This window comes from Triticum aestivum, chromosome 6A, assembly GCF_018294505.1.
Source record: "Triticum aestivum cultivar Chinese Spring chromosome 6A, IWGSC CS RefSeq v2.1, whole genome shotgun sequence".
NCBI lineage: Eukaryota > Viridiplantae > Streptophyta > Magnoliopsida > Poales > Poaceae > Triticum > Triticum aestivum.
In genome coordinates this window covers 446,382,083-446,395,714 of record NC_057809.1, presented here as the reverse complement: position 1 = coordinate 446,395,714, position 13,632 = coordinate 446,382,083, and the positions used below count along the sequence as shown (strand labels likewise).

Here is a 13,632-nt window from a genome sequence, read left to right as displayed (position 1 = left end):
CATTATGCTAAAAGGTTGTTTGAAGCTAGTTTGTTGGGGTGAAAGTCATTTCATAAATGTAAAATCCACACTGGACCTTGACATGGAAATTACTGGTTTTTGATGCCACTGTGCTTCGATTCAGACGATTCAGTTCAAACAATAGTTTTTCGACGAAAACAAAGTACTCGTACTGATCTATTTTTTGTGTTTGTACCGATCTAGTTTCACATATTGGACTTTACTCTGTTTTTCGATATGGTTTTCGTCGTAGCTTTTTTAACCATTTTTAACTGATCATGACCTTAGCTCCGAACTTTTTAACTTATAGTAGCAAATCTCTTTAGGTTTTCTTTCTTCTCATTCGAACTTATGGCGTCACCGCATCCGAACTCGCAACTGGGGAAGAGTAATTTTGGAATACAGTTACACCATTCGTGTTGTTTTTTCGTCAGAAAAAACAGAGCAGTCGTACTAATCTATGTGTGTGTTTGTATTGAGGTATTTTCCAGTCTGATAGGGTTGAGCAATTGAACTATATTAAAATGATACTTTTAGATTTTAATTTAAAATGTGTTTCTATCGTATCATCATCACCTACTTGCTTTTGGTAGTTGAATTGGGTGAATGTTTTCCCCGAGAAATGTTTTGTGTTTCTTTTTCTTAGAATTTTCTTCAATTCAATATACGCACTAACCGCGTTTAATCTTTTGAACTTATATGCTAGTAATACATGAACGGACCAGATTTTTTTTAACCGTGTTGGATCAGCACTTGAACTTGACTCTAGAATTTTTTTATATTTTTTTTTGAACTTCTTTGCATTTTCACGGAACTGATTGTGATTTGTTGTTTGAACTTATATACTAGTAATACATGTACTTTTCACCACTCATATAAAGAGTAGAAAACATGGAGAGAAATTTTTTCATCTCGCAAAGTATGAGACGAGTCGCAAAAAAATAACGTTCATCTAGAGAATATGAGCACATGAATATCAAATGTTTAAACTTTCTCGATGGCATCCATTGAACTTAAAACATTTTTTAGCAAAAGACTGCAAGAGTGAAGGATGTCTTTTGCCATATTTTTACAAATGGATCACGCTTTCTTTACAAAGTACTAGAAAGATCCCTGTAAAAACAATACTACAAGATTAGTGAACACAAGATCGCACATAAGCTATACTCACCCACAAAGGAAGTTTTGCTACTTTGTAAGAAAATAAAAATGAACTCTAACTTGGAGAATCAACATATGTTTCTTTTCGTTGATTACATTCAATTCATGTATGTACATAAGAAACAAAATTGCAACTCCACCATTGGCTGAATAGCCGAACTTCACAGAATGACATTTTTCGAACTTAGCCGGGGAATCATTTTCTCAAATTCATGTTTGAACTCCATTTGGAATTTTTCAACCTCCTCTCTGGGAGGTGTTGAATGATTTCCTCATGGTGATGAGCTTCTGAAGATAGGGGTGCAATCGCTCGATGACAAATGCGATGAATAGTGTGTATCCTGCAAGGAGCGATAACTTGTTAGAAATGTTTAGCTTCGAACTTGAATAAAATATAGGAACTGTGCTGAGTTTATTTTCAGATTTCTGCTAGCATTCATCAAGACATTTTATATATGTTTTTACAATAAAACATATACTAATTTTTATGCCAAGTAACTTCAAACAAAACAGAAGTGGAGCTTCATTTACAAGAATAGAATAGAGCATATGGTAGTTTCGATCCATACAAGGTTTTCTTAAGTGCTTATTAAGGCATAACAGAAACACCTATTGTACTATAGGAACAACATGTAAACAAAGGGGAAATTGGACATAATATCGTTAAGTAGGTGAACTTGAAAACACACAAAACATGTACTGAAAAAAACACAACGTCCTGAGCGCTGCATCATCGAACGGCCTCCTGTGGCAGAGGTGGATGGCCTGATCGTTGCGTCGTCGCACGGCCTCGTTCGGCGGAGGTCAACGACTTGAGGTTGTAAGGGTGAACGGCCTCCTTTTTTTTCTCTGAACTTATAGTATCTCAAAATCTGAGTTGATTGTGTTACAAGTACACGAACAGCTCTGACGAGCTGATGTAAGTACATGTAAAAAGATGACCATGTTCATGTATTAACCCGAGATTTAAAAAAACTTTGTTTCACTGTTTTTGCCATAACTAGTCATCTTACCCACCATTCAGTTTTTTGCTATAACAAAATTCGCACGCAACAAATTGAAACATTCAGCAGATTGCAAGAAAATATTTTTTACCTCTAAATCTTTCAACTACCAGTCTATCATAAACATCACTACAAACCTATCTTCACTTTTTCCAGGCACTATCTGGGCATTTAATATTGAACTTCTTGTCCAAGTAAACAAAAAATAAGAATTGAAGTTAACTAAACTAAAAATTGAATTGAATTGAAGTAAAATTGAATAGAGGTAAAAAACAAGAATTGAATTAAACTAAAATTGGAATTTGTACTGAAGTAAAACTAGGAATTGGACTGAACTAAAATTACAATTTGGACCGAACTAAATTGATATTTTGTAGTTGTTGTATGCATTTTTAATCTGTGCATTTGTTGGTTTTTAAATCCACTCATGGAAATTGTAGTGGACTAAAACTAAATTTTGACAAGCAAATAAGGAGAGTCCAACAGAAAAGGCACATTTATACAATAAAATGATCATGAGGGCATAAGTAAATAGTTGGATGGATTTCTATTCATCATGGTGGTTCTAGAACGGCTTGGGGGCACCATCGAGGCAAGCCATGGGGGCTGGCTGGGGGAGGTCACGACGCTGGTGAGAGCTTTCAATTGAACTTTCGACGCTTTGTCTTTTTGAACTTATATGAACTGATTAGTTCTTTGTTTAAAAAAATGTAAATACAATGTTCCTAATCTGCAACATAACATTTTTTGGGGGGCAAGTGAAAACAATGAGACACCGAACCCTCTCTCTAACACAGACAGAACTGATGGTAGAATACAAAGTGAGTTGCTAATAATGTTTTTGATTTTCTCCTATACAAAACATGTTCTTTTCTTCTTATGATATATAAAATTGAACTATCTATCCAACACGATCGAACTATTCCCATGTTTCTCTATGGAATGAGGAAAGAATACATAGTGAAATAACATTTACCAGTACTAGTCTTGGGAAAATAAGAGCTCGAATGCCAAGCAAGGAGTTTCTGTGTTAGGTTTGAACTGATGACCTGCCTGTAAGTAAACCAAGGATCTCATAATGTTTTATTCTGTGCATCATGCCCGGATGTACATAATAGAGCAGTACAACACCTTAGCTTCATTTTAACAAAAGACAAACATGAAAAGAAAACATGTTAAGTTGTTGTAGGCATTTCAGTAAACACCATGAGGCCAACAAAATAACAACAATAGAAACAATGGTTTTCCTTTCCTTTTTGTTCTGCAACTTCTCTGCAATCAAAACCCTCTCCATGTTCATTTTGGATCAATTTTTCCCGAACTCCCAGATTCCAGAGCTACCGGATGTTCTGGGTTCTTTTATGAACCTTTTTATTATCCTTTTTTTGAACTTGAAACGAATATACACAATACACAAATGTACTACACATGAATGTACATCTACACAAGAATATGCTACATGAAAAGAGGAAGGGGGAAGGCCATACCTCGTCGCTACGTCGTTGAACGGCCTTGGCTGTCGGCAGTGAACGGACTGTGGAACTGGCAGTGAATGGCCTGGTCGCTGCGGGAATGGGGGGATGGGGCATGGCCTGCAGAAGGAAGAGGCTGCGACCTGACGACCAAGCAATACAAATAAGAAAAGAAATAAACCCTGGCTCGTGACCGTCGAACTGAACCCCGCGCCCCTGTTGAACTGCTGAAATATTTTAGTACGGGTTAGATACAGTGCCAAACTAGTACCTGAAAATCTCATCCCCAAATATGCATGTCAATCTTCACAGTTGGAAGTAATCTGAGCTATCTCAAAACATCGAACTGATACATACATGCAAGAACGAAACCGATACAAGCAATACAAACAATCAATATGAGGAGGAATATCTAGATGAATAAGAACAAAGCATCAAGAAGATTCATCAAATTCATACCAAAAATATGAGGAGGGGTCACGGTACGCCAACCAATAGGCTATGCGGGAGGAGGGCATGACCTACAGTGGGAGGAGGGCGCGACCTGCAGTTTCAGTGGTATATGCCTAATAATAATTGGAAGGTAGATGATCAGCCAGTGTCAGCCTCCAAGGCCAACAACCTTCTTGACAACACACTGTAGACCAACCAACATGGACTTTGTTGGGTTTAATTTTTTTATTCATGCACTGTTAGGCGTGCCCATTTTGAACTTACAAAGTTTTCTATACCCATCTGAAGCTAATTTTTTTTCCTATAGCCATTTTGAACTTACAAAGTTCTCTTGATGAACTTTCATGTGGTTTGTTTACAAGGAACTTTCATAAGGGAACTTCTCACGCAATTGCACATGTACTGGTTATATTTTCTCTTAAGTCAGAATGGTTTTCATATGTTTCGTACACTATGGTGATGAATATAAACAGCGGGTGAGCACCAAGACAGCTTCAACATGGGATCCCTTTCCCCAAGAGGAAGCAATAGGATTATTGCTTAGAAAATAAGCAAGTGCAAGTACGAGGAGAGTAGCAAGATTTGTACTTTTGGTGTAAGCATACATGAGCAGGGCTTGCGCGGAGGCCGCGTGAGGAACCGGTTTGAGGACGACCACGCTCGTGTTTGTGCTGCTGCCGTTGTGGCAAAAAGGGCAATGACCCGTGTTGGTTGCAGGAGCTGGACTGAACACCTAGGCATCTCATCAAAGTAATTAGCAAGATTAACCACTACTTTTTACAAGAATTAGCCAGCAATTAAAAGGGTGAGAAATAAGAGTTCTAGTAATTATAATTTCCAAACACTAGTAGCAACCACTGTTTTGGTTTACTTTCCTATATATGAATAAAATCAACAACACTGTCTCTTTATGGAGGAGCTCACGGGAGAGAGAGAGAGAGAGAGAGAGAGAGAGAGAGAGAGAGAGAGCATAGTCCTAGCAATCATACTGCTGCTTCGCTAATAGAACTGATGGTGATCGGTGTAAGTGGCAATCTGATCTCTTCATGGTGCTGGGTCCATCTGATCTAGCGACCATATGTTGTCACTCATCAGTACTAGTATTCAGTAACAACCTGTACAGGTCCTAGAACCCCACATCTAATTCTTTATCCAACGAATGTGCTCGCCTAATGACTTGTTTATTACCACTAACACTGAGCCGGACAAATCTCGCCGATCCATCTATGACGGCCTACGAGAGAAAGGTTCTTCCTTTCTTCCCAAAGGTCTGAATCAAGAGCACCCATACTTCAATTCAAAATAAAATGGCAGTTCGAAAGGAGGCACAGAGATCTTTGCAGTCGGGAGCTGGAGAGGAGAAATTCTGAGCAGGGTGTACCTCACGATGGCTGCTGAAAAGGGGTGTTGCGAAGGTGAACGGCCTCGGGCGGTGGGTTTGGACCGCTGGACGGATTGGTGAAGGACCTCCCACCGGGGATGAGGCGGAGTGGCGGCTGGAGCGTCGCCGAGGGCAGCCAGAAGGAGGCGGAGGGGCGATGCCCGAACTGTCTGAAGCGGGAGGTGGCCGGTTGGCGGAAGGAAGGCAGCCGCCACATGGGGAGCCTGGCGCCGGCGGGAGCTGCGGAGAAGGTGGGGGCGAGGCGTCGGCGGGGGCCGCGGAGTAGGTGGGCGCGAGGTGCCGGCGGGAGCAGCGGAGTAGGTGGGGGCGAGGCGCCGGCGAAATCCACTGAGAAGGTGGGGGCGGCAGCGATAGGAGGTAGCCGGGAGAGGTTACTGGGGGTGGGGGACGATGTGCTCGTGGAGTTGGGCTGGGCTGCCTGTTCATTTTCATCGGGCTCTATAAGGGACCGACGGTAACAGAATACTAGTAACAGAATAGCCTGGGTGAGTAATAGTTATTTTTTATTCCCTTCTATTTTATCATCAATGCATCGTGATTTTCCTTTCGTAAGTTTTGTTTTATTTTTAACGTAAAAAGAGACCGTAAAAATATATATAATCATTGTAAAAATATTTTATATTATGTAAATACAAACATAAAAACATAGTGTAAAATACACATAAACTGCAATTATTTTGTTTTATGATCTATATTTTTATTTTCTTATGCCAAATTTTATATAGTGAATCAATAAAAATGTATCTATTTGAATTTCAAACATAATTTAATTATAAAATAATTATAAAATTATCTCGAATGAAAAATAACTTTTTCTGCACCCAGAAATTTTTTTTTTGAGGGGAGCACCCAGAATTAGAATGGTTCACGATCGCCGATGGACTTGTTCCCGAACTCTCCCAACCCGTGTAGAAAAAAAAACCACTCCCCGTCCACCACCTCCCCCGATCCCCAACCTTCCCCCGATCTCTCTGGTGCCAGGCGCCAGCGCCGTGCATCTCTCCCCGCTCCTCGATCTCTCCTAGCACCGCCGCTCCCCGCTTCCCCTACCTCCCGGCGCCGCCATGCCCACTTCCCTTGCCTCCTGGTGCCGCCGCTCCCCTCCACCCCGCTTCCCCTACCTCCAAGTGCCACAGCCCCAACCTCCGCGTGCAACCAGGCTGCATTCCGCCGTCGCCTCTTGCTCTGGCGTGCCTCCCATCACCCTGGCTCCGGAACGCCTCCCACCGCCACACCCCCGGCCCCGGTGCACTTCCTGCCATCGCCTTATCTCCAGAAGCCGCGGCCACCCGTGACCAGCGACGGCACAAACAGCTACAGATCCAGTGGGATTCGCCCCCACTCCTGTCCATAGTCGCGTGGCTCGCGGCAAAACAGGGCCGCCGAGAAGAACATCTCCCGTCCGGCAAGGAGCACCTCAGGGGCGTCCGACGAGGAGCATCTTAGGGGCGAGGAACATCTCCCACCTCCTCCCTAGTGCAGAGCTTTCAGTCTAGGCCCCCGCGCCAAAAAACGTAGTGTCCACTCCTATGAAAATGCTCCTCCAATATCTTCAGGCGGTGAGTGTTCTTCATGTTCTGCACTTCTGCCCAGCTTCTTCTGAACTTCTGTTTGTTTCATACGTAGTGAATTTGCCCTGAAAATTAGACCATCAATATATTCCTTCAGCTCAGTAAATAGTTTGTCTAGAAACTGGTACTACTGTTAGTTACTTTTACATAATTCTTAGATGGTTGGTTAGCCTAAATCAGTAGGCACCGAGCTCAAAAACTGTGAAACTGAAACTCTGCACACTGCTCTAGCAGACAACAAGAGACGCTCTAACTGAAAATCCGAAACTCAATTGTGTCGCGAGTGCCTAACCATGTTCGTCGATGCAACTCTGATCACAAACTCTTTATTTTGCCTTGTTAAATCGATGCAGGTGTGGGCATCCGGTCGCGGAGAGATGTGTGGAGCGCTGCATTCCGCTCGTTGTTGACCTCGTGGCCTCAAACGGCCAGATTATTGTCGTGTGTGGACTGCAGCGGTGACCGAATCCGACCTTCACCAGCATCACCATTCTTCCTTCTCCTGTTCACCAACGTGCATCGCCCGTCATGGGTTAAGACACTGCTCGGACACTTCGAGGTGCCATCGATGGATGTCGTGTCAAAAAGATTCACTCTCTTCGGCTTTATTGCTGGGTGGAGCATCGCAACCTCTGCTGAGACCGGACCTACCTTCTAGGTATATATGCTTGTAATGATTCTCCCAACCGATTCAGCAATCCCTTTTTCCTAAGCATTGAACCTGTTAGACATTACTTACAACCTAAGACTTGTTTATATCTCTTGCACAACCATTAGGTAGAAAATATACCTATAAGATAGATTAAGCGTACAATGCCAATGGTAGATCTCGCTGGTTCTAACAATCTTTCTAACATTGATGTTTTGTGTTGCAGCTTGCACTGGCACTCGTCTCATGCATATACTTTCTCAACGACAAGATGAAAAACCTTGGCAGGGCATCTTCTACAGGGTTAGTTAGCACCTGCATAGCAACATACATATGAGTACTCCCTTGGTCGTTATTAGTCGCACAAGTATAGGGTGTTTAATCATCCTCTATACTTGCAGGCTTGGACTCTTTGCGAGTGGCTGGATAGTTGGTTCGCTGGTTGTCCCAGTGATCCTGGCATTTATTTTGCCGCGTACTTGGTGTCTGGAGCTCCTTACTTCGCTGGTCGCTTATGTATTTTTATTCTTGGGTTGCATCCACTTGTGACGTTCCACCTACTAATGTCAAAGACAAACAATTTTGTACATGAGATGTTAATGTAAACATTGATACGAGTAATTGATAGTCTGGGTTGGTGTTTTTTCAGTAAAAGAAATTGGCTTGACTACTGAGAGAACAGTTTAGTTTCCAGCCTCGTCTCGATGAAACAGTTTAGTTAGTCCACAGGGATCAGACTAAATTTTTTCCTTGTGAGGTTTCTAAATGAACAGGTTCCACTAAATAAAATAGAAGAGTAATTATGATTATTTGTTCCAGACTGCAACCAAGCTAACTAGCTGCCCTTTTTTTAGTATGGATAGATTGTTTCAAGTGGAATTTACTGCACTTTTATTATGATCAGGTTTCCGAAGTAAGCTAAAACAATTTGGTTTGCAGCAGGTTTAGGCAAGTCTTTTGGTGTTTGTTTCAAGGTTCAGAAGTAAGGAAGTACTAACTTGTTTAATGTAGTAGTTTTTCAGGGCTCAGATTTTGACGCCTCCGATGATTTTTTGTCTACTACACACAGTTGAATCTCCAAGTTATAAGATTCTGTCAGTGTTGAAGATTACTTTCAAACTGCAATCATCGTCTACTATTTGGTTGTCCTTTCCATTGCCCCTCGAGTAGCATCGTCTGTTGTTTCTTTCGCCAGCAGAGCACCACTCTCTCACGATGAAGTTTCCTAATCGACTCTCAAACTTCAACAACCTAATCTGGACTTGTTTTATGAATGATCGATTGATTGGTCCAAGTTCTAACTATTGATTATCCAGTGGGGAGTTAACAGTCCAATCCATCCTTGTTGTCCTCAGAGAGGAACACGTACATGTCGTGGGTCGCTGGCAGGAGATAAGAATTACAGGCATCAGGTCACTTAGCTTCCATTGCTTTGTGGGCAAAAGGTTATCAAAGTTCTTGTAAAAATGTTTTTGGTAAAAAGCATAGAAATTCATGGAAGTTTGATTTGTGTATGTTTGTGAGACTAAAACCATTTTCAGTCGTTGTCAACCAAAAAATGTGGATATGTAGTGCGTGTGTGTTTGTAGTACATCGAATTGAAAAAGACTATTTGTTGTCATGTAGATCAAAGAAAGAACATAGAAAATTTAAAAATGTGGATACACACATTTTCTATGTATGAGCAAAAAACAAAGAAAATGCATAATTTCTCCTTCTTTATTTTCCTCTTTGTGATTGTGTGCTCTCCCTTTCGATCAAAATTGTATGCTCTCCCTGTGTTTTTACAAAATGTCCACAATGAAAGAAATGTGCCCTCTTCCCTGTGTGGTCTACGCATTTGGTTGCATCACAAAAAAAGTCAGTGAAGTTCAAGTATTATTGCTGTTGAAGAAAGTTCAAAAATAAAAGAATGAGGAGTTCCCAAAGTTTGGTGCATGCGTCAACAATAGAAGTTCATAAAAAAGATGCTCAAGAGGAATGATAAAAAATATTAGTTGATATGACAACCCCTTCGAGTCCAAAAATGAAAACCAGCGAAGTTCAACAAAAACCCCACTAATCCTAGAGTTCAAAAAATAAACAGAAAAGGTTAAAAAACTAGGGAACATTCATTACATATGTGTAGAAGTTCAGAGGGAGCTACGAGAGAATTTCAGTGAATAAAAAATATTTAGGCCCAAAAAATAACAAACTTGTTTATTTCATGTAACAAAAACTTTAAAAATTCAAGGGGGGGATTTAAAAGTCGAGACTCAAGGGACAGGATGTGTAGAGAAGAAAATTTCTACGATGTAGACTTGAGTAATTCATGGTGGAAAAACCAATAAAAACAAGAAGTGAAAATTCAATTAACATACTAGTTCAAGAACTCCATAAAAAAGAATTTTCCCATTTCTAAAAAAACTAGAAGTTCAAATTAAAATAACGGTGTGGTTCATTTTTTATAAAATAATAGGATTTTCCTCTTACTAACCAATAAAAGTAGGATTTCAAATTTTAAAAATGGTGAAGTTCAACATCTATAAAAAATCAGATTTTTCTCATTATTAAAAGAATAAAACCAAGAAATTCAAAATTTTAAAACCAAGAAAAATCAGGTTTCTCGTTACTAGAGAATAAAACCAAGAAGTTCAATTAGAAAAAGCAGAGGAGTTTGATATTTATTTGAAAAAAAACGGATTTTTCAAATAGATAATAGTCAGAAGTTCATGTACTGCATGGTGTGCGTTTCGTATAAGAAAAAAAGGAATAAAAAGGTGAAGTCCAAAATTTTGTTGCTAGAAGTTCAAGTGCTCGGCGCGAGAAAGTTCAAAAATTCTTGTGAGAGAGGTTGAACAAAAATACGCGACAGATGTTCAAGATGAAAACAGCGGTAAGTTCAACTACTACACGAAATACGTTTGAGATAGGAATATAAGAATAGAAAATAAAAAGCTTAAAAGGTTTGTTGCAAGAAGTTCATGTGCTCCTCCCGGTGAAGTTCAAGATCTCTAGTGCGAGATGTCCGACCTTCAATTACATGTTAAAAACAGGCAAAAAAACAATGTTGTTTTGCCATCTTTAAAGATGCTCTCAAACGACAAAAAATTGTAACGTCCGTCTACATGAAAAAGATGCCTCTATTCATAAGCTTTACAACGGTATATTATGTGCTATATTCCGATGAATGGTTTGAAAGTTTTATATATATCGTTAAACACATTTTTACGCATTCAAAAAACTATTTTGAACTGTCGCGAGTATGAAAAACTGATCAACACAAAAAGTTGTGTGTTTTCAACATCTTTCCATCGGTATATCATTTGCTCAATTCCAGTAAGTGATTTTGGAGTTACGGGCAAAAAACATCACGTCAAAAACAGAGTGAAGTTCAAACAGACATGCCCGAGAAGTTCAACTACTTCACGCAGTGCATTTCCATTCGCGGTGAAGGCAGAAATCATGATCTCGTCATTTTCTAATTTACTTCAAAACGACAGGAATATCATTTGTGTAAGTTCAAGTCCTCGGTAGGAGAAAGTTAAAAAAATATTGTGAAAAAGGTCTGTACAAAAGGAATATCATTTGTATAACACTGACCAATGGATGAGAAAATTACAAATGAGAATACGTCACAGAAGTTCAACGTGAAAACAGCAGGAAGTTCAACTACTACACTTAATGAATTTTAGATGAAAAACTTTTAAAACCATCACGAGTATGAAAAAAATGATCAACATGGGAAAGCTGTGCGTTTACAACAGCTTTCCATCAGTATATCACTTGCTCAATTCTGGTGAGTGGATGGAGAGCTACGAGCAAAAAATCACATGAAAAAACAGAGTGAAGTTCAAGTAGACATGCCGAGAAGTTCAAGTTCTTCACCCGGTGCATTTTTGAAGAATCTGTTTCCCGATAAAGGCATAACGAATGATCTCACCGTTTTCGAAATTACTTAAAAATGGCTACGAATAAGAGAAAACCATCAACATGAAAAAGTTTTGCATTTTCATAGCTTTTCGGCGGTATATTATTTGTCCCATATCGATAAAGTTTGTGGAAATTACGGCGAAAATACGTTTTTATCTATTTTCAAAATTCACATAAAACCGTAAGGAACTGGTAGAAATAATATATACGAAAAAGTTTCGCATTTCCTCAAGCTTTCCAATGCCATATCATTTGCTGCATTCGCACGTACGGTTAAAAAATTAGCTCGAAAATACAAACTCGTTGGAACTTGTATAGTTTTCTGAATTACTGTTAAACTATTCAAAATTAGAAAAACCTTTTAACATGAAAGAGTAGCGCATTTTCATAAGCTTTCCAACGCCATATCAGTTGCCTCAATTGGATTTGCTGTTTAGAAATGACATTGAAAATATGAACTCGGCTGTTCAGTTTGCGAAATTTTACAATTTTCCAAATTACTCTATATCCATAGGGAATTAGAGAAAACTTTCAACATGTGGAAGGAGCGGTTTTGCAGCAGCTTTCCAACGCCATATTATTTGGCTCATTTCGATAAAGGTTTAGAAATGCGATTGAAAATATGATTCGCGTTTTTTGTATGAAGAAAAAATGGTTTTCAAAACTGCTCTTAAACCGCTTACATTTTGCGAAAAAACGGTATATCGCAAGCCCCATTTGGGCAATGTTGGCGAAAGTTCAACCTAGCACAGGGGGAAGTTCAATGTACCACTGCTAGGGCAGGTCCGGTTGTGATCAAAACAATATTCTCATCCCGTGATCAGAATAGTGTTTATGTGTGTGTGTGTGTGTGTATATATATATATATATATATATATATATATATTCATGTGTATGCAAGCCCTCGAACTTAGGTCTTGAATCTCACCATGATCGACGTACGACCATATGGTAACGCGAACAAAGAGAAGAAGAATCCACCCTAGCAACCTCTCTCGCGTTGTTGGTCGAAGTGATGGACGTCCACGCGGGCCCATGAATATATAGGCCGTCGATGATAACCAAGCGAGGGAGAGTGTCCAAAGACAACCACTGCATGTATGTGCCCTAAACATACACTACAAAAAAAGACACATCCGCGACATTTTGGGCTGAACGAATATTTTTCCTGTCATGCTTATGACACTTCTATGATAATAATTATGACAAAACCCGGTATCATCATATATGTGGTGGGCTCCTACTTCTATGACAAAAAATCATGACGGGAAATGGGCTTTTCGTCCTGGGCGGGCCGGAGACGCACCTGCATGACATTCCTTGGGCCGTCCATGATGGAGAAAATCATGATAGAAGCGAGGGCGAGGAAAATATCAGGGAGTTCCCGGTTATGGTGGGTGGTCGAGGCCGAGCGATGCAGTGTGGTTTGCGCGTTTCTCTCGTACGCGCGCGTGGTGCGAGCTGTGTTGCTATAACTAAACCCGAGCGATCTCCTGCTGCTACATACTGAAGCCAATCGATTGATCCCTTTGCTCCTAAATAAACCCGACCGAGACTCCTATGCTGGTAACTGAACCCAATCGATCGCTCCTGCTGCATGCTTACTAAAGCTGATCGAAATCCCCCCCTTTGACGCCCGAATATTTAATCTACAGTGAATCTCTGCTAATGATGCCACGTCACCTCAATTTTTGTTGCTAATCGTGTTAGTTCAAAAACCGATTCAAATTTAAATTAAAAAAATATGGCAAACAACAAAAGTTTTCAAAAGGTCAAAACTAAAATGTTCTTATTCTGACAAATAATTCACAAGATAATTGGTGGAGAAAACAAGTTTTTATAAAATGTCTAAATGCACTAAACTAATTAAATTAGTAGCTATAACCAATAATCAAATGCTTTTTGTAATATATAAAATATTAAACTAATTTATTTGGGAGCCCAAGTTATTGTGGCATTAGCATAAGTAGTAACATTATTTTAGGAACAAATTATATATTTTACAAAA

At 39.8% G+C, this 13,632-nt stretch overlaps 1 protein-coding gene and 1 long non-coding RNA gene across 24 annotated transcripts; one reads left to right on the top strand and one right to left on the bottom strand.

Moving 5' to 3' along the window:
• Positions 1–1,007: 1,007 nt before the first annotated feature.
• On the bottom strand, positions 1,008–6,007 carry LOC123127826 (extensin). Of its 23 annotated transcripts, none has more exons than XR_006462806.1 (5): positions 5,472–6,007; positions 4,696–4,831; positions 3,653–3,864; positions 3,142–3,301; positions 1,008–1,502 (listed from the first exon to the last, which is right to left on the bottom strand). XR_006462806.1 is itself a non-coding variant. In XM_044547670.1 (5 exons), the coding sequence occupies exons 1-4, from the start codon at positions 5,922–5,924 to the stop codon at positions 3,147–3,149; spliced, it is 870 nt and encodes a 289-aa protein (XP_044403605.1). In that variant the 5' UTR covers positions 5,925–5,984; the 3' UTR covers positions 1,008–1,502; positions 3,142–3,146. The 23 variants fall into 23 exon arrangements, 13 of the variants coding, with proteins under 13 accessions (XP_044403605.1, XP_044403608.1, XP_044403603.1 ...); XR_006462814.1 differs by lacking the exon at positions 5,472–6,007 and adding an exon at positions 3,909–3,983 and having other exon boundaries at positions 3,142–3,218; positions 3,653–3,780; positions 4,097–5,465; XR_006462815.1 differs by lacking the exon at positions 5,472–6,007 and adding an exon at positions 3,909–3,983 and having other exon boundaries at positions 3,142–3,218; positions 3,653–3,757; positions 4,097–5,465.
• Positions 6,008–7,450: 1,443 nt separating this feature from the next.
• LOC123127828 (uncharacterized) lies at positions 7,451–8,521 on the top strand. Its single transcript, XR_006462816.1, has 3 exons — positions 7,451–7,721; positions 7,939–8,015; positions 8,114–8,521. It is a non-coding gene; the product is annotated as an uncharacterized lncRNA (long non-coding RNA).
• The last annotated feature ends 5,111 nt before the right edge of the window (positions 8,522–13,632 follow it).

What these genes read in the sequence shown, in the direction of transcription:
- LOC123127826 (XM_044547668.1), bottom strand. Translation starts at nt 5,924, where the DNA reads ATGAAAATGAACAGGCAGCCCAGCCCAACTCCACGAGCACATCGTCCC. An exon ending in TTTTCAGCAGCCATCGTGAG is followed by an intron (nt 4,832 to 5,471) that starts GTACACCCTGCT and finishes TACTTTGATGAG; the next exon opens with ATGCCTAGGTGTTCAGTCCA. An exon ending in TTCAACGACGTAGCGACGAG is followed by an intron (nt 3,219 to 3,652) that starts GTATGGCCTTCC and finishes GTTTACTTACAG; the next exon opens with GCAGGTCATCAGTTCAAACC.